The sequence below is a fragment of the Neolamprologus brichardi genome, chromosome 7, assembly GCF_056152115.1.
Source record: "Neolamprologus brichardi isolate AB-2024 chromosome 7, ASM5615211v1, whole genome shotgun sequence".
Lineage (NCBI taxonomy): Eukaryota > Metazoa > Chordata > Actinopteri > Cichliformes > Cichlidae > Neolamprologus > Neolamprologus brichardi.
Window position 1 is genome coordinate 67,664,582 of NC_142110.1, and position 22,738 is coordinate 67,687,319.

Sequence of the window (22,738 nt, forward strand, 5' to 3'; positions counted from 1 at the left end):
TGTCAAGACTCTGGTCCTTAAACTTCTTGCACTAATCCCTTTCGGCAGGAGAAGGTGAGAGTGTTCGGGCCGTTTTCCTCTCGGTGTCCTTGAACGCCTCTTGGTGAGTCCTGGGTATTTAACATTCTACCCTGGACAGCGGCAGGTTGTTGCGCAAGCGCAGCCCATTCAGTCTGCATGAATGCGGAGTGAGGAGAGGACAGGAGCACTGGGAGTACTGGGACTGGGAGGATCGGACCGGACCCGGGTAGGCGGACATGGATGGACAGAACAGCGGCAGCATCTGCTCCCGGCCGCAGGGCACCGGGACGCACGGCAGGAAGAAGAAGAAGAAGATCCCCGACAGAGTGACTCTGAAGAAGGAGATCGGGCTGCTGAGCGCCTGCACCATCATCATAGGTGAGGCTGAAAAACAAGGAGATTCCTTCTTCTTTTGATTTAGTGCTGCAGAACTTTACATAAAACTCGTTCTTTACCAGAGCTGTGCTGATGGACCAGCTCCTCTGTGGCTGATTAATAAACTGAAAGCTGCACAGCAAACTCACAGCTTGTGGGGGCAGAAAAATGAGGGAGTCCATATTTGTTGTGGGTTCACATCAAACTGAGTTGTAGTGCTTACGTGGCTGAAATACATGAAGTCCAGGAGCAGGCTGTGGTGAAGCAGAAGATCATTGTCTGCTGGAGCAGAAGGAGAAGCTGGGAGCTTTAAAGAGGAGCATCATCCAGGGTGGATGGAGGGGGGAGGCCTGCAGGAGCTCAAGTCTGACTTAAAACTACTGTCAGCTTCCAACGGGCTCTTATTGTTCCTCCGTTTGATGCTGGGCATGTTTGCAGTGAGCCAATCAAAATCCAAACTGCTTGTGGTGCGCAAAAAAGAGTTTATCTAAACTAAATGAGTACTTTTTAAAAATATATAAACTGTATTTTTCTGCTTGGCACACAGACACAAGGAGGAACTTTTATGTTGTACTGAGCCTCATACATGGCTGTAGGTTTCCTTCAGCACTGGGAGACAGAATCCTTCACTGAGCCTGGTGCTGAAGTGCCAAAAGGTGCAGTTCCGCTAATGTCCACTTGAGGCAGATACTCTCATGTTAAACTGTCCAGCTTTACACGCAGAGAAATGAACTTGTTTACAGCCTGAAGTTTCTGTGCAAAAGTTTTACCCACAGACTGTTGGACACAGCCAAGACACAACACGTTCTCACTCCCACAGTGTAACATTTTAGGCTAGGTGACAAATCGTCAACATATTACGTTTTCGGCTACCCACCACGTTCCTGAATGACGACCTCGGAAAAATGAGGAAATATGAGAAAATATGAGAACCGTATGGACTCAATCTACACATGTTCGCTCTTTTTCTTTAAATCGCTTAGAAACACGCTATTTAACATCATTAAAGTCCTGGTTAAGATCAGGAAAAGGTTATGGTTAGGGCTAGGGCTGGAACGTCTATTACCGAGGGAGCATCATTGCACTGGATTTCAGCCATAACCCGCCGCGTACCATAAGAACGCCGAAGGTCTCCTTTTGCGTTCCTCAGGAACGCTGCGGGACGTGACAAAACGTCGGCATGTTACACCTCGGGAGTGAGAACGGGCGGCCAAGAAGTGGATGCTGCGCACTATGGTGGCCTCAAGATCATTGACGGTGTGCTGTGATGATGAGAGAGCTTAGTCTGAAAGCAAAGGTGCCGATCTGCATTCTTACCTACGTCTACACTCACAAACTCTGAGTGGGTTTGTGAGTAATTTCCAGGGGGTTAGGAGGGTTATGGCCCCCTCAAAAATCAGACACCTTTCACAGCACCCCCCCCCCCATAAAGTTATGAATTATCTTGCATAAATAGGCTGTTTATTTATTTGGACTGAGGCCCCACCAATGTTCAGCACAAAGTTACGCTGATGGGAGGTTCAGCATCTGTTCAGGCACCTGGAGGCGTCCTGGTGAGGTGCTTCTGAAACGAGTTCCAGAGCAGACCCAGGACTCAGTCTCTTGGCTGCAAACATGTTTATTTCTGCACTGTAAAAAAAAAAAAGTAATATAAAAGTATTTTACTGTGTGCTTTTAATGATATTTTAGAATATCATTAAATTCACATAAAAAGATTGTGATTTTACATGTCAAATGTAAAATAACATAAAATCACTGCTGTAAAATGTGAAGTTTTTACATGAGTCTGTGGGGACTGACTCACTGCTGGAGCCAGGTGCAAGAGGACCGCCGTGGTGGCTTTAGATAGCACAGAGGAGCAAATCAGTGAATCAATGCAGGGAGGAGGCTGTGGTTGATGTATGTCGGCAGAATATTGGACTTTAACACAGGATTTTGTTTTTTTTTCCGTTTTCAAACCAACAGACTGATTCTGTTTTTGTGCATAAACCCAACCATACATACCTGTGCTATATTTTACGCTCCCATTAACGTCATTTAGGATGTATAGGGATTAGGGATGCACCGATACCGATACTGTAAAATGTGTGTGTACTCCTACTCGTAAAAGTTAACCGATACCATGAACCGATACTAACTTATTTCATTAATCAGAGGGTGGCTTGTCATTTCTGTTGTAGTTTTTTAGATTGGCCACTAGGGGGCCAATTATTATTTTATTTATTATTTATTTTATAATTTTTTATATTTTATTATTTATTTAATAATAATTATTTTGTTTGTTTGTTTACAATATGGACACTCTGCAATAATTTAAAAGTTTATTTTATTCGCAAACCTAATTTGTATTTATTTTATTCCAAACAGAAGTGTTTATTTATTATTCTGAAAGCTCGAGACAGTGCCAATAGTTCAGTGATATTTACAATGTGGAGACTCTGCAATAATTTAATTAGTTTTTTTGTACTCTGTATCGGCAAGTACTCAGATCCAAGTATCGGTATCGTATCGGTTTGAAAAAATTGGTATCGTTGCATCCCTAATAGGGATAAATGACCTTTCTCTTGTGAGGGACAGAAAGTAGGCCCACGGCTTAGCAGCATGGAGTAGCAGGTTTTCCCTGGTAGGTAACGAGGGGCCAGAGCATTAACGGATGTGCTAGTGGAGCTTTGTAGGTGGGGGTGATATGTTCCCAGAGGTCAGAGTGAGTTAGAAGCCTGGCATATAAGTTCTGGACATACTGGAGCTGGAAATCACTAACAGAGGTGGTGACAGAGGCACGGAGGAGAGTCTCTGCTGCAGCATCAGTGAGTTATGGCCAAAATCGAAAGGTGTAAAAAAGCTGCTTTGGTGACAGATATGATGTGAAAGCGTAGAGTCCAGAACGACACCCAGATTGCAAACCTCGGGGGTTCATGTCAATGAGAAGGTTTTTATTCTGCCGGAGTCGGACTTTGGGGCTCACAACCTGTGTTTTATTTCTGTTGAGTTTGAGTAGGTTCGATGACATCCGTGTTTTGACTTCATGCAGACAGTTGCAAGTGATTGTGGGAGGAGCTGAGTGGAGGGTTAGGTACTGAGATAAAGAGGTGTATCATCAGCATAGGAATGTAAGCACAAACTATGGAGGCAGATGATCTGACCAAGGAAGAAAGACAAGAATCAGTCATGAGATCTGGAGTCATTCACAGTCCTGAAAGTCTCCTTTTCTATTTGCTATCTTACAAGAGTTACTCTAAGTTATCATGATGGGTTATTTTAACCTCGTGGTCTACTAGCATATAGCTTAAATAAAAATAAAATGGCTCAATAAGGTAAAAACTCCACAAAAGAAGGAGCAGAATTTAATAGAAATGAAATAAATCTTTAACAAGTCACCAAGAAAAAACTGTAATAAGGATCTTTATGATGCAGGGAAAGATTTTCCTCATCTGTCCTTGTGGCAGCAGAAACAGATGTTAGAGGAAGTATTCAGATGTATGTCTAGCTGTTCACCACAGTCGTGTGGATGGTCGCTGCATCAGCTGATGGAGGTCTTACAGCAGTGATGGGGGGGAAATTCCCTCATCAAACAATACGGATGCATTAGCCGGAAGTTTAACATCCGAGCAGCAGTAATGTTCAAATCTATTTTTATTTTATATTTTATATATAACGCCAAATCACAACAACAGTCTCCTCAATGTTCCTTCATGGTCACGTGTCCGGGTTCATGCTGTTATTCCAGTTCCTCAGCATTCCTTCTTACCACTTGGATTAACGTCGCTGTCCACCCAAAAAGTCCAAAGGCCTGGTACCCACACTGTGTCTGTGAGGTGTGAGTGCAGCCATGATGAGTCTCTATCAGTTCACCGAGCTCATCCATGTTATTATCCAAGAAGCTCACATTCCACATGCCGGAGAGACATTTGTATTTCCTTCTCCCAGCTTAGCTGCAGCTCTGAAAACCTACTCACCTCACAAACATTTCTGTGGTTTAAAGCAGCTGTCTTTCATTTCTTTTTCACCACAAGTGATCAGTTCAGTTTTCCGGTGTGTAATGAGGATTCCAGCTGTTACGGCCGACCTACAGTGGTTTTATTATCGAGTAACTGGAGTGCTCCAAAGTGTTGCCGAGGCATTGAACCCCAGGCTGCTAACCTGCTGCCTCCGTGGATGTTGGTGCAGGTCTTGGCTAACTGGACCTCATCCACACTTGGCTTTGTGTTTTTTCCCTCCAGAACAAGAGGAAGGTTTTGTGTGCAGAATGCTGAAACACCTTTCCATTCACAGAGGGAACAAACTGGCTGCTCTGCACGCTGCAGGAAGCTCTGCATCTGAAGTCATGTTTCTGTAGATTAAAACAAACTCAAATCTTTTTTCTTGACCTTTTAATTCCTTCCACGCTGACATGTTTCAGGAGGAAGCTGCAGGAATGAGCTGCTGCAGAAGGTGAGTCGGTCACTTCCCACCTCTGCAGACTGGAGTGGATAATTTATGTCTGGTTATGTAATGGCTGTGTGTGCCACTTGGCTGCCTTCTGCCACGCTACTGGTAGTGCTGTAGACTGAATGTGTCGGATCTACTGGTACTCCACGCTGCATACTGAGGCTCTGGGCAGGAGGAATTGTTCCCATCCTGAGTTATGGCCTTTATGTCCTTCTCTAACTCACTCTGTTATGGAGCTCTTTGTGTCTTTATGTCCTCTATATAAACTCAGAGGGGACCAGTTTGGACTTTGGAGCAGTAGAAATGTTCAGGATGTTCTCTGACAAAGAAGTCACGTGTGAAAAGCACGTGCAAGAAGGATGGTGCTATGTGACCAATAAGAGAACAATCAGGACCCTGTGGGGTCTCTACCTCCAGCTTCATTCTTTGCATTGTTTTCTGGGTCTCTTTTATTCTTTTTTTAGTATTTGACAGATTTCTGGACTGATAGCAAGCAAAAGTCAAATTCTCCTGTATCTCATAAAGCTTCAGGCTCTTCATCCTTCCTTAGAGTTGATGCTTTGGGCGTCCGCTGCAAAATCAATTCTGACTTCTACCTGACTTGCAGACAGGCACACTAACCCCTGATCCTCATGTCTGTGTCACCAAAATACATGAATACAAATGAATGTACAATGTGTCCCCCACCCAAAACAACAACAACAACAAAATAAACAAAGATGAAGAGAGAGGAGTCGAGGCGTTTGACAATATGAGACATTATCCATCCATCTATCTTCTGGTTATCAAATTCAGGTGTCCCAGCGAAAGGTGGGAGGGCTCACACATCGGACAGGTCACCCATCTATCACAGGCCTAACAAAACCAGGAAATAAAACCATAAAAGACACGCACTGGCCCGGTGGCGCCAGTGTCCGGCAGCCTCGTCTCTGTCAGTGCGCCCCAGGGCGGCTGTGGCTACAATGTAGCTGCCATCACCAGTGTGTGAATGTGTGTGTGAATGGGTGGATGATTGTGTGTAGTGTAAAGCGCTTTACAAATACAGACCATTTACCATTTACACAAGGAAAAAACTAACAAAGTAAACCAGGAAGTAACCAGGAGACTCACATGAAACATGATGACATAGACATAGTCTTATTACGTCCCGTATTGATTACTGTAATTCCCTCCTATTTGGTCTCCCTAAAAGGTCCCTTCATAAACTCCAACTTCTTCAAAACTCTGCAGCTCGGATCATAACCCTACTCCGTTAAGTGCTCATATCACCCCAGTTCTCCAGCAGCTTCACTGGTTGCCCATAGAAGCCAGGATAAACTTTAAAATCTTACTTCTCACGTTCAAATGTATCCATAAATCTGATCCTTCATATTTGTGTGACCTGCTCCATATCACCACTGTGTCCCGCCCTCTCAGATCATCATCTGCTCCTCATCTTACCGTTCCATCCTCACACCTTATCACTGTGCGCTCTGCTCCTCGGCTCTGCAACTCTCTTCCTCCTGCACTAAGAAATATTGACTTCCTCTTTGTATTTAAGACACAGCTCAAACCACACCTGTTTAAACTGGCTTATTCGCTTTAATGCTGATTTTATCTGTTGTCACGCTCTGTTTTGTAATTTTAACTTATTTTATGTATTTTATGACAACTGTTCCTTTTATTAATTGTGTTTTTTGTAAGGTGACCTTGGGTTTCTGAAAGGCGCCCTCAAATAAAATGTATTATTATTATTATTATAGACAGGACAAGAAAAAAGGCATGAGAAGTAAGAAATCACAAGGAATGATTAAAAAACTAATGGAAACCATGGCAACCATAACAGCTCACCCAAAGCGACACATACCTCATATGACCTGGGTTATTCAACATACAAGATATTAAAGATCTCGACTCCTGTTAAATGTGTCTGATAGGGAACATCATCGGCTCCGGGATCTTCATCTCTCCTAAGGGTGTCCTGGAGCACTCGGGCTCGGTGGGAGTGGCTTTAGTGGTCTGGGTGCTGGGAGGCTGCATCGCTGCGTTGGGCTCCCTCTGCTATGCTGAACTGGGCGTCACCATTCCCAAATCTGGAGGCGACTACTCCTACGTCACGGAGATATTTGGAGGTCTGACGGGGTGAGTGTGTTTGTGTGTCCAGTACTCTTCACTGAATTAGGATTAGGATGATGAAAATCTAAAAGTCAGGGGCCTGAGACTAACCCAAGTCTGCTATAAGTGCTTTTAAGTTCAAATGTGAAAATAACATAAAAGAGAAAAGGAGCAAACTCTTTGCCACAGCACTGTACAATAAATAAATATGACTTTTTATCAGGGTTAATGCCAGTAAATAACTTTTTTGACCAATGTAGGTCAGTCTACATGGACAGGTAAAGGGTGTAGCTTCATACCACACATGGAGACAGATATGGAAGACCAGCAGGTTCTTACCATCAACCGAACATTTACGTGTTCTGCCGTCATACAGGCAGGTTGTGTACCAAAAACTTTCTGAGTTGTTGTTCACGTAAATTTTTCTAGTTGCGACACTTCGTTGGAAGGACGCAGACTCATTAACTCGAATGTGTGTAGCAGAAGCGTCTCGTTGTGTTGGATGAAGGTGATGCCATCAGGACGCTGGTGCTGCTGCTCGCTTCACACCTCAAATCAAACTGGAGGATGCCCTAAAGTGGTTCACGATACAGAAAGATGTTTCACTGCAATAGAAACCCGTTTCAGTCCTTCTGTCAAAGACATGACGAACAAAAGGCAACAGTTTGGGCCACAGAGCCCGGTTATTCTGGACTGTCTTACGAGTGCCATGAAGACTCCAGAAGTCTAGAGGTTCTTTAGCTGCACTCACACTGGACGTGGTCTTTTTTAGATTCACCAGTGAAATCCACGGCGAGGGCTTTGCCTCGTGTCCTGCTGAGTTATGGAGAGTTTCTGAATCTGTGTTTGTCACTGAAGCTCCTTCTCTCTTCCAGATTCCTCCTGTTGTGGAGCGCCGTCCTCATCATGTATCCGACCACGCTGGCCGTCATCGCACTTACCTTCTCCAGCTACGTACTGCAGCCGGTCTTCCCAAACTGCGTTCCACCGTACATGGCGACACGGATGCTGTCTGCCACCTGTCTCCGTGAGTGATAACTTTATCAAACACACTTTGATCAGTGTGAGGCCAGTTCATCAAGTCAGAAGAATTGCTTCATTATTTTGTCTTCTGTGGAAAACTTATAAGGTCGATCCTTCAGGCCCGCAGGAGACGCAGTACGAATCGGGATGTGTATAACAGGCAACACCTTGGACGCTGTAGTGATGAAACACATTTCGTTGTCCCAGAAACGTTTTCTAAAAGGTGCCTTTAGACTGTTTGATTCAAATGGCGTATCAGAATATACATACACCTCCATTAATATTTGTTGTACCTCAACCAAGATCCTTTTGGTATCCATCAACAGGCTCCTGGTATAATTCTGGTTTATATTTGACCGCTTTTCTTGGAAAAGTCAGAGTTCATGTATATTGTTTGGTTTCCTGTCACAGACTCAACTGTTAAGCTTATACCACACATTTTCAGCAGAGTTGAGGTCGAGGCTTTGGGAGGCCCATCCCACAAGCTTAATGCTAACTTGGTTTATCCAAATGCAGTGTTTGGGATCATTGTCCTGTTGGAACCCAAGACTGTGTCCAAGTTTCACCCGTCTAGCTGTTGGTTGGAGAAGTTGAAGATTGTGGAGGTAGTCCTCCTTCTTTATTCCATCCACTTTGTCTAATGTACCAGAACCACTGGCAGTGAAACAGCCCAGAGCGTGATGCTACCACCGCCGTGCGTCACAGCTGCAGTGTTCTCAGGGTTGAAAGCCTCACCTTTGCTCCTCCAATCAGCTCCAACTTTGTCTCGTCTAACCATCAAACTTTTCTCCAGACGCCATTTGGCTCGTCCACGTGAGCAGCTGCAAATTTCAGTTGAGCTCGTTGATTTTGGAGCAGGAGCTTCTTTCTTGGTCCATGGAGATGTGAGACTGGCTTCACTGTGGAAGTGACACTGGTGTTCCAGCAGATTCCAGTCCAATGGCAGGCTTGATCCTGGGTGTTCCTGAACATCCTAACCAGTTTCCTGTTATCTGAGGGGGACAGTCTGGGTCTCTCCCAGACCTCAGTGGGGACAGATCTGAGTAACTTGTACTTGTGTGATCTTGGATCCTTGCTCAGAAACGGCTCAGAGAGACTTTCCCAACTTGTGTAAATCTGCAGTTCTGCTTTTCAGATCTTCACTGAGATGGCTGGACTTCCCCATTGTTCCCAGTATTGGTCAATCCAGTGAATGCTGTCAAACAAATCCTTTTTATGCTGCAGAGAGAATCTGTCAGTCGTAATTATGATCACTAATGAGAAGCTAGCAGGCCTCGGCCAAGTTTAAAGACATTATAGAACCTCCAACATCCTTCCATTCTTTCTCTCACCCCAACCAATCACAGCAGATGGCCCCGCCCCTCCCTGAGCCTGGTTCTGCTGGAGGTTTCTTCCTGTTAAAAGGGAGTTTTTCCTTCCCACTGTCACCAAAGTGCTGCTCATAGGGGGTCATATGATTGTTGGGTTTTTCTCTGTATCTATGAAGCGCCTTGAGGCGACTTTTGTTGTGATTTGGCGCTATATAAATAAAATTGAATTGAATTAATCACAAGCTTTCAGCATGTGTACGTAAACATCAAAATCAATTCAGACTTCAGCACCCAGATCCTGTTTTTTAAAACAGTCCATCCTGGAAGAAGAACCGTTCAAAGAAATCATTAAAAGCCCAAAATGACTGTGAGGTTCAAGCCTGTGATGAGTGGATGGAAACTTCTGACCTCAGCTGTGTCCCATGATGCTGCTGCTCAGCATTCATCTTTAGGAACAGCTGTGCTGATCAGAAACATACTGGTTGCTCTTTTTAACAGAGCTTGAATGTGTTTCCAGATTTGGAGGATTTTGTCTGGAGTGGTCAACGGGAAAAAGAACCCTTTAATAAAAACAAATCACATGTTCGGTGTGATGTAGCGTGGAGAATTACGTCATGGAGCTGCAGATTGCGGCTTGCGAGTCTGCCGTGCTGCTCGTTGTGTGCTCATCTTCCCTCTGTGCTGCAGAGAGCAGTGATGCAGCATTACTTGAATGTCGGAGGAGAGTAAAGTGTGTTAAAATGCTTCTAATAAAAAATGCATTGGAATCCTGGAGGAGGAAGAAGAGCAGGACCAGGAGATGAGATGAGCTACAATCATTTAAACCCTCCGAATTAAAGATGTGTCCATTATTCAGCGTCATGTGTGGCAGTTTACAGTTTCTATAGAGCGGTTCGGTGCTCAGGGTGTGAATGAACTGAAGAAGCAGCAGCAGAGGGATGTTTGTTTCACATTCTGCTCGAAAGCAAACAGTTTGCACAAAGCTGAGTGTTTATAGCAGCTCTGAAAGGCTACACTCCACAGCAGAGTCAAAAGTCTGCCTTCATAGAGAGCGACAAAGTGCAGTGAATGGTAGAAATGAGCATAATGGCGCACACTTTTGAACAAACCCTCGTTGAAGGCTTTCATGCTGTTAAACTCAGTTGTTCACACATGAAGTGAGCTCTGTGTAAAGAACGAGAAGAAAGACGGCGAGAAAAGTGACCCGACTGCTTTCTCTGCTCTTCGGCTCTGCAGATTTTCTGCCCTCTCACGGCTGTCCAGCTTTTCTGTTACACAGTTCAAATCATGGCGGTTTCATGTATTTATAAACTGTGTATAAAGTCACTTAAAGTCACACGTGATTGGTTTTGGGAGGTCCAGTGTGTGTTTTATGGAGGTAGAAGTGACAACAGCACAGACACTCGAGTTAGCTGAGCGAAGTCTTTCTGTAGAGAGCAAAACTGTGTTTGTATCAGCAAACATTTGTTTTTCTGCTGTAGTTTGAACTTTGGACATCGGAGGAAGTGCAGCTCTTTTAACACTTGCCAGTTTTTATATACATTTGTACTCCAGCATATCAACAGGAATCTATCTCCATCCATCTTTGGAGGTGGATTCATGCCATAGATCGTATGTTTGAGTGCAGCTGTCAGTACAGGGTCATTTCCATGTTACCTGAAACTTTACAAAGACTGTCTGAATGTCTCAACAGTTACTGCTTGTCAGCACTGAATTAAGCTGTTAGACACATTAACATGGAGGACATAAGCTAACTCTTTGGTTCCTTTCACTGTGAAGTTGTCCGTGAGGGAACTGTCTCCTCCTGGGTTTGGACTGATGACCTTGGCTTGTTAGGTAAATGTGTAAGCTACTACACTATGGAGTGACTGGAAAGGCTGGCTATAAGAACTCTGTAAGTTCACTAATCCAGTGGGTAAAATAAAAACTCTTAGCTCTGAGAAAAAATCTTAAAAACAGGGTGTGAAAAATTCAGCTGTTTATATCAAAAATTGATTCAAAGATAGCGAGTGTCATTAGACGTCAGTGAGGACGACAGAAGAGCCCGAGCAGAGGTCACGACCCCTCGGGCTGCCTAATTGGTTGATGTCTTGTAACCGGCTGCAAATGCCTGATCAATGAGTAAATAACGTTGGAATCTGAAGGGAGACAGCTGGACTCCTGACGCCCTCCTTCACACTCGTTCTTGGAACGGGATCCTGAAACGTGAGCTCGATCCGGCCTCCTCGGAGGGTGGCCGAGGGGCACCCAGACGGTTTTGTTTGCCCTTCGCAACGGAAGTGGTTTGTTTTGTGTGGCTGACAGCCTGCCTTTGTGCCGGAGAGCGAGGCCACCATGAGAGCGAGCAGGGGAAAGCCGCTGACAGTGATAGACGAGGTGAAACAATCACGCCCTCTCTCACTCGGCCTTTTCCCACATTCCTGCCTCCCAGGGTAACCGGCTGCTGCCGCCCACTGCCGGTGAGAGCACCCGCACTGGGACCACGGGATGGAGACCAGATACTGCTGCTGATCTTATTAAAGGAGCACTCCAGCCAGCAACCAGCAACCTTTGGTCAGTCTCCAGTGATGTCCAGCTCAGTCCCAGTCAGACGGGCACTGGTGATCCAAACCTGTGTTGTCCTCTTACCCAGACGGGTCTTACTCAGGAGGCCTTTCCTCCTTGCCTTGAGGAAAGGCCATCGCTAATGGAATCCATTTCCCATCAGTGATGACAGCTTAGGCTACGTTCACTCTGCAGGTCTTGATGCTCAATTATTTTTGATCAAATCTGATTTTTTTTGTCAGCTCGTTCACACTACAAATAAAATGCGACAGCAAACGCGCTCTAGTGTGAACGCTCAAAGCGGCAAAAGAAGACGTCACACACAACGCGCTCTGTTTAGACCCAGACCAACAGTATTGTTTGACTGATGGCCTTAATATAAAGACTTCGGACTTCACGTTTCCCAATTTTTGCTTTAAGTTATTTTGTTATTTACATAATAATGTAAATAACCTAATAATGATCCTTATTGCTGTTTTAGAGGAGCGCTGCTTCAAAGGATAGTTGCAGATTTCTGTCAGAATCTGCAGATTATACAGAACAAATAAAATGTTCACGTTTCTCCAACGTTGTCTTCCCAACAGTTTCACCGGATGGCCAGGAAGCGTTCACGATGTCTTCTCCGGCGCTGATAATTGGCGTCTGTCTTGTGTCAGTGACGTAAAAGACGGATTTAATGCGACACGACCATCAAACAGCAGCTTTCTGAAACATCAGATATGTATCGGATTCAGGACCACATACGAAAGTGACCCAGATCGGATTTGAAAATATCGGATTTGTGCCGTTCACACTGTCACACCATGATCGGATAGATGGGTCGCAGAGGGTCAAAGAAGTCGGATTTGATGCGCTTTTGCCTGCAGTGTGAACGTAGCCTTAGAGGTTCCACTCCAGATGTTTCTGTCTGGATTGACTTCCATAGCCTTTTGCTTGACTCTCAAAGAAATCAGAGTTGTCCTTCCCCCAGGTCAGCCCCGAGGGCTTAAATTTTAAACTTTTCAACTTTTTTCCTTCATTATTCTTTAACTCTCAGCCCAGACGTGGCTCCACAGAGCGGTGACCTCCAGCATGCAGCTGAGCCCAGAAGGATTGAGCTTGGAGACACGTTACTGCTTATTGGTGGTTCATTTAAAAGTCTCATTAACGTGTGGAGGTTATTTTGCTGTGCAGAAAGAAAATAACAAATCCTAAGAATTCATTTCCTGAGGAGAGCTTTCTGCAGTAATAACCCCCCCCCCCCCCCCCGCCCCTCAGAATCAGCTGATAGTCTTTGATCTTTAATGGAGACGTGCCAAGTTTGACCTTTATACTGTAGAGATGTTCTGAGTACTCTCTGTCCTCCCGAGTGTGTCGTTAACGAGTTCTGTGCTCGGCTCAGTGCTGCTGACCTGGGTGAACTGCTCCAGCGTCCGCATGGCCACCAGGATCCAGGACGTCTTCACGGTGGGGAAGCTGATGGCGTTGGGCCTCATCATCGTAGTTGGTCTGGTCCAGATCTTCAATGGTAAATCTGCCAGCCCTCAACAGATCTGACGCTTTCCCACTTCCTGAAGTAAAGCTAAAAGCTCTGATGTCTCATGTAACCACCAGGAAACTACGAGGCGCTGACGCCTCAGGTGGCCTTCTCTCTGGAGAGGACGCCGTCGGTTGGGCAGATCGCACTCGCCTTCCTGCAGGCGTCCTTCGCCTTCAGCGGCTGGAACTTCCTCAACTATGTGACAGAGGAGGTGGTCGAACCCAGACGGTGAATATTCACACTTCTCATCACCGTGGTTTTGCTTTCACAAATTATTGGGAACGTTCTGAAGATATGTAAGTGCCCAAACACGAGAACTTCATCCAAATTAAACTTTAAAGGAAACGTCAGACATCAAGGAAAATCGAGGAGACTAGAAAGTGAGAAACTAGCCTGCTTACAGTAACCAGATCACCACCAACTCATCATTTACTTAGCAGATGAGATTGTTAATGTGCTGCAATATTTTTTTTGTTCTGCAGATTAATCGACAACTGCTGAGACCAAAATATAATCTGAAAACTAATCTTGCACTTTTGTAATCCTCCGTCAATCATCGTTTGACTCAAACAAACCAAATGATGTCTAACACTTCCTTTAATGTTTGTTTTTGGCTGCTACAACTTTCTTTTTTCAGCAGAGTGATGCTCTCCGTTTTTATTCACCACGACCGTGTGAAATAAAACGTGGTAACACTTTATAAAAACCGGCTGTGAGGCTTACAGGTTCACGCTTTTCTTTATTTCTTTATTTATTGCTTTCTGTTTGCTAAGACACACAAGAACAACAGAAAAATGACATCTAGTAGGAAAGAATGAGGCTTAAGGTCGTTGCTGATGATGACTGAGACCTCACAGGGTTAATAAATGGAAAATTTCTAGTTAATTAACTTTTATGTTCAGTAATAGGTAAATGGATCGGAAACCATACAGCTGGTGTACACTGATGAGTCAGAGGGGCTTCTGTTTCCTTTTGTCTGCCCCTCGGCTCTTCACTGTTGGAGTTACTCAAAAAAGTAATGTATTACACACAGGACCGATGCTGAAGGCCTGTGAGTAAAATAATCATTTAACTATTTATTATTTTATGATTTTTCCACTGCTTGGAACAGTACTACAGTTTAGTTAACTGTCAGGTTGCCATTTATTACTGATGGTTATTATAAAGTGTTACCAAATATGTGAGTAAAATATAAATATATGCAACTTCCTTTAAAGTGGATCCTTTCTGCTCATTTCCATGTTTTCATTCTTGGACTCTGCTAGAGGAGCTTTGCATGAGTCACAGTTCAAAATAATCCTCCTCTATCTCATACTAGGCTGTGTTGCAGACGCTCAGCTCATCCTCTGTCTGAAACGAGACGTTTAGCTCCTCCCCTTTTAAATCAGCTTTCTTCTGATTGGTTGATGGGAAATTGGAAGAGAAGTGGGTGGGGCTCTTTGCCTGAGATGATCAAATTAGGAACATCCCCTCTCCGTGACATCATACAGAGCTAGGAGTAAAAAAAAACCTGTGAAGCTTGAGATTCTGTCTCACAGGGACTTCCTGTGCAGACATTGATCTAAAACTTTAATTTTATGGTCTACAGTAAAAGTTTCACAGGTTAGAGTTAAAATATATTAGTGCTTTTTCTTAAATCTGTAAACTTTGTAAAGTGTTGTATTATTTAATTAGTTAAGTCTGTTACTGTTAATGTCTTGGAGCAACCACATAATTTCCTTGGGGATAATTAAAGTATTCTGAACATGCACCACAGGGACGTGCCATATATGGCAGGAAATAAGCAGAATATTTCCACTTTGATAGGAGTCTGCTGGTGGTCAGCTCACTCGTTTCAGTGAGCTGACCACCAGACCTTCCTGCTTGAAAAGCTCATCCCTCAACTTCACATGTGGTTGTAAATGTTTTGGTTTGGACTGTGTCGTTTGTGCATGGTGCGTGGCCTCGGTCAGGAATCTACCTCGTGCCATCTACATCTCCATCCCATTGGTGACCTTTGTGTACACGCTCACCAACATCGCCTACTTCTCCTCCATGTCGCCCGAGGAGCTGCTGTCATCCAATGCTGTGGCTGTAGTGAGTAACATGGAAATCATGGTCTCGATGTCCAGCTCTGTCTGCTGAAAATGACGTGTTCATGCAACCAAACTGCTTTTTAAATTGTGTTTCGAGGGGAAAGGTAGAAAGGGAGCAGTCATGTGTAACACAAAGACAGACAAAGCCTGCATTTGGAGACGTAGCCTGATGAACCAGGTAAAGTTGACCACTATTAAAGGGGTAGGCCCTCCCACAGCTAAATTTACACTTTTTCCTCTGACATGTTGTGCTGGTTATGCAGCTGAATTATATCCCCCAGTGTTGGAGAGACCACCACATACTAAATACCCTATAACTCAGCGGTCTCCAACCTTTTTTGCGCCACGGACCGGTTTATGCCCGACAATATTTTCACGGACCGGCCTTTAAGGTGTCGCGGATAAATACAACAAAATAAAACTAGTACCGGTACCGAAAAAAAGAAGGTTTATTCATAACACACGTGAAAAGACCCAGGAAAACAGAGTAAACGATAAAAACAATAACAAAATAACACTGAAAACCAATAAAAACCCTGAAAACTATACATTTCACACCTGAGCCTCAACTCTCGCGGCCCGGTACCAAACGACTCACGGACCAGTACCGGTCAGAGGTCCAGGGGTTGGGGACCATCCATCCATCCATTCGCTTCCGCTTATCCTTTTCAGGGTCACGGGGGGCGCTGGAGCCTATCCCAGCTGTCATAGGGCGAGAGGCAGGGGAGACACCCTGGACAGGTCGCCAGTCTGTCGCAGGGCCAACACACAGGGACAGACAACCATTCGCGCTCACATTCATTCGCACATTCACACCTAGTGACAATTTGGATTATCCAATTAACCTATCCCCACAAGCTGCATGTCTTTGGACGGTGGGAGGAAGCCAGAGTACCCGGAGGGAACCCACGCAAACACGGGGAGAACATGCAAACTCCACACAGAAATTCCCCGGCCTGATGTTGGAATTGAACTCAGGACCTTCTTGCTGTGCGGCAACAGTGCTAACCACCGTGCCACCGTGCTGCCCTGGGTTGGGGACCGCTGCTATAAAATACATTAACATTTAGGATTGACAAAGTAGTCAAATATGCCCACACTGACTGAAAACCATTGTAAAAACATTGTAAAACCTTTACATGTATACATGCAATCAGTAACCAATCAGTGTTAAGCTTTGGTTGTGGAGAGGACTCAACAAAAAGTGTCTTCATATCCCAACGTTCAGATGAAAAAGAAAGTTTGGTTGATTCTGACTAAATCAGACTCATGGGTACCTGTCCCTTTGTTCCAGTGTGCTTAAAAGTGAGGTAATCTATTTCAGCTTAGCTCAGCCAATCAGAGTCTGCAGGAACAGATTAAAAGAACACCGCTGTGGTCTGAGCGTGTTGGTCAATCTTTCTGTTGTTCTGCTCTCCAGACGTTTGGTGAGAAGCTGCTGGGAATGTTCTCCGTCATCATGCCGATCTCTGTGGCTCTGTCTACCTTTGGAGGAATCAACGGCTACCTGTTCACGTCTTCCAGGTGAGCCGGACTTCCTGTTTTTCGGTGGTTTTGAATAATGACCCAGCTCTGAAGCAGCTGCTAAGTTCGGGCTGGTTTTCCTATCAACAGGTTGTGCTTCTCGGGAGCTAGAGAAGGTCACCTCCCCAGCCTGCTGGCCATGATCCACTATAAGAGATGTACGCCCATCCCCGCCCTGCTCGTCTGCGTATGTACACATTGATATTACAGAAGTCTCCGTTTCTATGCTTTCTGCACATAAACAGTATTTTAATTGTTTTTAACTGCACAGTGCTGTTTTTAAGTATTTTTATAAAATTTCTCCCTAACTCTGTGAGCTTTAAGTCCCATTACCTCTAACCCTGAACCCAGCGCTATCAGTGTATCAGATTTGTAGCTTTTAAAAAATCAAACAAAGTCAAAAAGTGTTTGCATATTTAAAAAAATAATCATTTTCAAACAGATGTGTCAGTCTGCAGGAGAGTGACCAATTTTGGTCCCAAAGGTTTTTAAAACCTTTTTTTTTTTAAATTTAAGCAAACTGCTTGTGTGGACTCCCTTCTTTAACCAGTTTGGGGGTTTGTCCGGGACAAAAGGAGCTGAATTGGGGAGGCACAGTGTTGTGAAAAAACTTGGCATGGTTTCTAAAACAAGTGTCCATAGATGGCAAGAGAACCTGTTACAATAGCTAAACAAAGGTAAACAAAAAGAAAACTATCAAATTTTTCTTATTATTTTTCTGATTTCTTGTTTTTCTTATAACTCTCAGAATAAAGCCACATCCTGGTTTAAGCGGACATACAGTAAATATAGACTTAAAATGTTAAAGTTGGTCACCAGATTGACTTTGCTGGGTGTTAATTTACCAAAGTGGCCCGTCCAACCAAAGTCTGCATGCGGGAAAAACTTTCAAAAACTCTTCTTCAGTCATGTTCACGCAGTCACGTCTAACCTTGTGTTACAGTGCACAGCCACCATCATCATACTCTGCATTGGAGAGACACACAATCTGATCAACTACGTCTCCTTCATCAACTACCTGTCATACGGTGTTACCATCGCAGGCCTGCTGTACTACCGCTGGAAGAAACCCAACTTGTACCGACCCATCAAGGTGAACCCAGCAGGCTTCTACCATCTGTTACCTGTTAACTGTTCATATCTGCAACTCGTCAGGTTTCACTGACTTCCCACCATGTACTTGCTGCCTTCTACAGGTGAACCTGCTGGTTCCTGTGTGCTACTTGATGTTCTGGGCAGTGCTGCTGGGATTCAGTCTTTACTCTGAGCCAGTGGTTTGCGGCGTTGGACTAGTCATCATGCTTACGGGTGTACCTGTCTACTTCCTGGGTGTGCATTGGAAAGAGAAACCAAAGTGTATCTATAACTTCATTGGTGAGTTTCTAAAGAAATTACTTTGTAGGGTTTCATTTGACTTGTTTTAATACAACTTGTGATTTTATTTTTCTGCAGAGAGGGCGACACATGTGGGCCAGAGGTTGTGTTTTGTGGTCTTTCCTCAGCTCGACCCCATCGAGCTCGCCAGTCCTCCAGAGTGGACTGACCGCTCATCAGGCAGGGGAAGCGTGTCTGTCAATTCTTAAAACTCTTATCTGGAAACAAAAAGATCTTCTGGGGGTTTTTTTTATCCTGTTTTTACTGATCATCAAACAAGTCCAGACACCTGTTCCAGTCATGGGAGCCTTCTGTCTGATTTTTGAACCTTTGAGACTCTGATTTTTGTTTTTCTAAAGTTGAGTGGATTGCCCGCTGTTCTGTGTGGGCTGCGTACAATTTTTTCTCTCCATCTACTTTTCTACTAAGTCTTCAAGTACACCATCCTAATGCCAACAGTTTCACGCCGTGAACGGACTTTTTATTTCCAATTTGGAACCATCTGTTCCTCCTTTGGTAACACGACAGAACAGTGACTGTCTCTGAATGTTGCTGGTTTTTTATTGTGCCTTCAGGTCTTTTCACACCAAGTTTTTCCTACAGTTGGAAAACTGCAAAAAAAACTTGCACATTGTTTGTTAAAGTCACTAAAAACAGCTCCATCCATCCCACCAGTGTGTCACGGGGCTCTTTTAAGATACACCAATAAAGAAGTGATACTGGAACAGCAGGCTAGATGCTTTAGATTTGGCTAGATTTAGAACCTAGGCTGAAGTCAAAGATAGCTGTTGTGATAAATTTTGTTTTTTTTGTCTGTCTTCTTGGATTTTTGCCCCATTTATTTTCATTTGCCTGAGCAAAACATTTCTTCAGACCAATCTAGTATCTGCTGATTAGTTCCCATGCATTAAAAATGAAGATTTTACATGTTTAAATGGGGAAATGATCCACATTTGGAGGCAGGAGGCGTTGGCAGTGGCATTAATCATTTCCTTGCTCACAGTTTGAGTCCTGGGAGAGATCTTTTTTTCCTTGCTGCTCTAATTAAGTGGACTGATTCTGCTTTTCCTTATTTGTAGTCATACATCTGCTGTGCTGGACGTTCATATGAAATATGACCAAAATTTGGGAATGGCACACATGGCTCTGTATGATGTCAGCAAGCACAGATATTCCTAATGTGGACCTAAACTCCACCCACTTTCTGTTCAAACCTTCTATTTTTTTGAGGGGCAGCCAATCAGAAAAAAGTTACTGTCTTGTTTCAGACAGTGAATGAAATGTGGGGCTTCATCAAGGCCGAGCACAAAATAAAGGATTATTTTACTCTAGAAGAGTCCTTGAATGTAAATATGGAGCTGCAACATTAATAATAACAGATTCTCGTTGTCCCAAGGAGTCACCACAGCAGATGGAGCTGCATATTTCCATTTGGTGAAGCTGCAGCCCCCCCATTAATCCTGGTTTGGGATTGGTATAACCCTGTAGGTTTGTAGCTCCTCCTCCTGGTCTTGAATCAGGGAGCTTGTGTGTGTAAGACAAACGTTAAACCACCACATCAGCCCCCAAACTGTTACGTGTTAATCAGAATGAGTTACAGATTTTATTTTTTAAATAAATAGAAAAGTAACGTTAGGAAAGGATGACATTACAGACCGTGTGCAAGACGTCAGAGTAGGTGTTTAGTGAAGATTTCAGACTTGGTGTGAAAAGCTCTTTATTTGGTGAAATGTGTATAAAATGTGGTGTATTAACTGATTCACTGTTAGAGATTTTAATATATTTGTTTGTGCCTTTTTGCTTTGTTTGTTGCATAGATCGTCTGAGAATTACTTTGGTGTCCTGTTGACTGTTTCTGTGTCACTGTAAAAAGAAACGTGCTGTAAATAAACCAGACGGAGCACAAAGCACTGGCGCATCCAAAAGACCGAGGGCAAACTCAAGCTTAAAAAATGTTGCTAACAAACTAGTTGTGCTCACGTTACCTGCTGCTCTCATGGATGGATTACATGATGCTGTGACCGTGAGTGCATTCAGACATAGGATTTGTGTAATCCACAGCAGTCTAACACGCTGTGGCGCTTTATGTTGTGCATGTAAAGTGTTGCTAATGCAGGATGTTACTGAGACAGAATTGGCCCTTCTTGCAGTCACGTCTGCTGGTCAGGTTGGAGCTGTACTGTTAGCAAAGCTTCTCACCTTTGCTAACAGTACAAAACCATCTTTCTTCAATTTCCTGCTCTGTGCAGTTTCTGATTATGCAACATGTTATTCTAAGAAACTGTGAACAAGACCCTCTTTCAGTTCTAAGGTTTTCTGGATTAGGACATAAAAAATCATCTGGTCTTTAGCAGGTTCTAAACATGTTACACTGTGTCAGCAGCATGAGGCCGCATGCAGAAACGGGCCTCATGCATTCAGCAGCTTCGAGAAGCTTCTTTAGCAGTAATAAGTTGCAGTGATGATTTCCTGTGTGACTTATCAGTCTCGCACATCACTGTGGAGGAGTTTTGGTTTCTTTGCCTCATTGAGGTTTGCAGCATTAAGCTCCTTGAGGACTGGACTTTGGACCGTTGCAGCACCTCGATGCTTTTCTTCTTCAGCCGTTCTGCTGCTTGGATCATCGTCCTGCTGATGACCCAGTTTGGTCCAAGCTTCGGCCTCACACTGACTCTAGAATACTTTGGTATACAGAGGAGTTTGTGGTCTAATCAGATCATCATCCCTCCACCACCATGCTGACAGCTGCTTAGTTCTGTAAATTATGGAGAGATATCTCCACTCAGGTCTCGTCTGTCCAAAGGACATTGTCTCGAGGTTTGTTCAATTTCAGCTTCATAAACCTGAGCCACGCTGCGATGCTGGAGGCTCTACTGAAGCCTGTAGAGTCAGAGATGGAGATCTTGATGGGGGGTTTTCCACCTCCAAACCAGCAAATTGCCACAATTTCAGCTTTTATAGAGGTTCTTACACCTCTGAGGATCATCTACTCAGGTGCATCTGATTAACTCACCTTTTAATTCCTATGGAAGCAGTGAGGATGGACTTTTTCACACACTGCTTCTGTGTTTTGGCCTCATTTGTTCAGTAAATGCTGACACAGTGTGATGTGTAATAATGTTCATCTGAAGCTGACCTAATTTTAAACCTTCTAAGGACCAGCTGAGTTTTTATGATGTCTACCCTAAAATTAAAAGAGAGTGTACTTTCTTTTTATGACTGTGTGTTTTTCTGTGTTTGCTCTCAAGCAGCTGTGCTGTTGGACAATAACAGTAAGAGGAAGCCTTAACATTTCTATGTGCACCCTTTTATTCGTGTGTTTTTTGTTACACCATTTAGTATAATCCAGTACACTGTGCACTTAATGAGTCATAGTTATCCCAAATGATTTTTAATCCCTCAGGTTATGCCGATTTGCAGTGTAAAGCAGCAGGGATGAGAATTCACACCTCCAAGTCTGAGGCATGGTTGTTATCCAGACGCTGGGCTCTGTGCTGATGAGAAACTGCAGTATCTTGTGTGCTGTTCTTGAGTAAGAGGAGAGCAAGAGACTGACGCAGCCTCTGCAGTGATGCAGACGCCGCATCGCTCCGTTATGATGAAGAGCCACAACAGATCAATACAAGTCACAGAAGGACTAGAAATTACAAAATTAATATCATTTTTTATTGAATGAGACTTAAATCAGGAAGTCATCAGCAGCATGTTTGTTGCGGTCACAGAGAGAGGATGCTGAGGGCGGTTTTACCATAGACCCAACTTCAGATTGGCTATATAATAATAATAATAATGCATTTTATTTAAAAATAGCGCCTTTCAGAGCATCCAAGGACACTGTACAAATACACAATATACACAATAATAAGAGTAACAGATAAAAGTTAAAAGCATGCAAAGGTTTAAACATAAGCAATTTTAAACAGGTGAGTTTTGAGGGTGGACTTAAAAAGAGGGAATGAAGTATATCAGTAGAGGGGCCTAATTCTGTTCAAACAACAATAAAAAAAAAACCTCAAATCCACCTGTATTCACTTTGGAAATCATAGCTGGTGTCTCCACTCGTATTGATACACACATTTTCATGTTGTAAATTTCTTGTAAAGCATTCGGTGTTTACAGTGGGATCATCACACTGGATGTTAACTTGGATGTGTGTTACTGCACTTTGAGAAAATAACTATAAATAAATGCAGAATGAGGCAGACCTGGACTGATGGTGTCTGTCTTTCTGAGCTGTGCCGGCTGTGGATGCGTCACAGCTGCTGGGGGTGGAGCCAAGAAATTATGGGGCAGGTGATTAAAAGCGATTCTGGGTGGGGGAAAAAAATCTGATTTTATAAGATTAAAACGCAAGAGAAATTTTCAGAATAGAGAGCAGAGGGGCAAAAAAACAAAAAAGTTAAATATATTGATTAAATTTGTCATTTTTGTAATATTTTGTAATATTATAT

General features: G+C 43.7%; 1 protein-coding gene across 1 annotated transcript; it reads left to right on the forward strand.

Annotated features, from left to right (window-relative positions):
* Window positions 1-188: 188 nt before the first annotated feature.
* Window positions 189-22,390, forward strand: slc7a10b (solute carrier family 7 member 10b). The gene is made up of 11 exons (XM_087844225.1): window positions 189-399; window positions 6,741-6,945; window positions 7,794-7,945; window positions 13,177-13,302; window positions 13,389-13,542; window positions 15,267-15,390; window positions 16,810-16,913; window positions 17,004-17,100; window positions 17,857-18,006; window positions 18,110-18,287; window positions 18,366-22,390. The coding sequence occupies exons 1-11, from the start codon at window positions 258-260 to the stop codon at window positions 18,494-18,496; spliced, it is 1,563 nt and encodes a 520-aa protein (XP_087700351.1). The 5' UTR covers window positions 189-257; the 3' UTR covers window positions 18,497-22,390.
* The last annotated feature ends 348 nt before the right edge of the window (window positions 22,391-22,738 follow it).

Coding starts and splice junctions, on each gene's coding strand:
- slc7a10b (XM_087844225.1), top strand. CDS start 258: ATGGATGGACAGAACAGCGGCAGCATCTGCTCCCGGCCGCAGGGCACC. Junction 6,946..7,793: donor ATATTTGGAGGTCTGACGGG/GTGAGTGTGTTT, acceptor TCTCTCTTCCAG/ATTCCTCCTGTTGTGGAGCG. Junction 13,543..15,266: donor GAGGTGGTCGAACCCAGACG/GTGAATATTCAC, acceptor GGCCTCGGTCAG/GAATCTACCTCGTGCCATCT.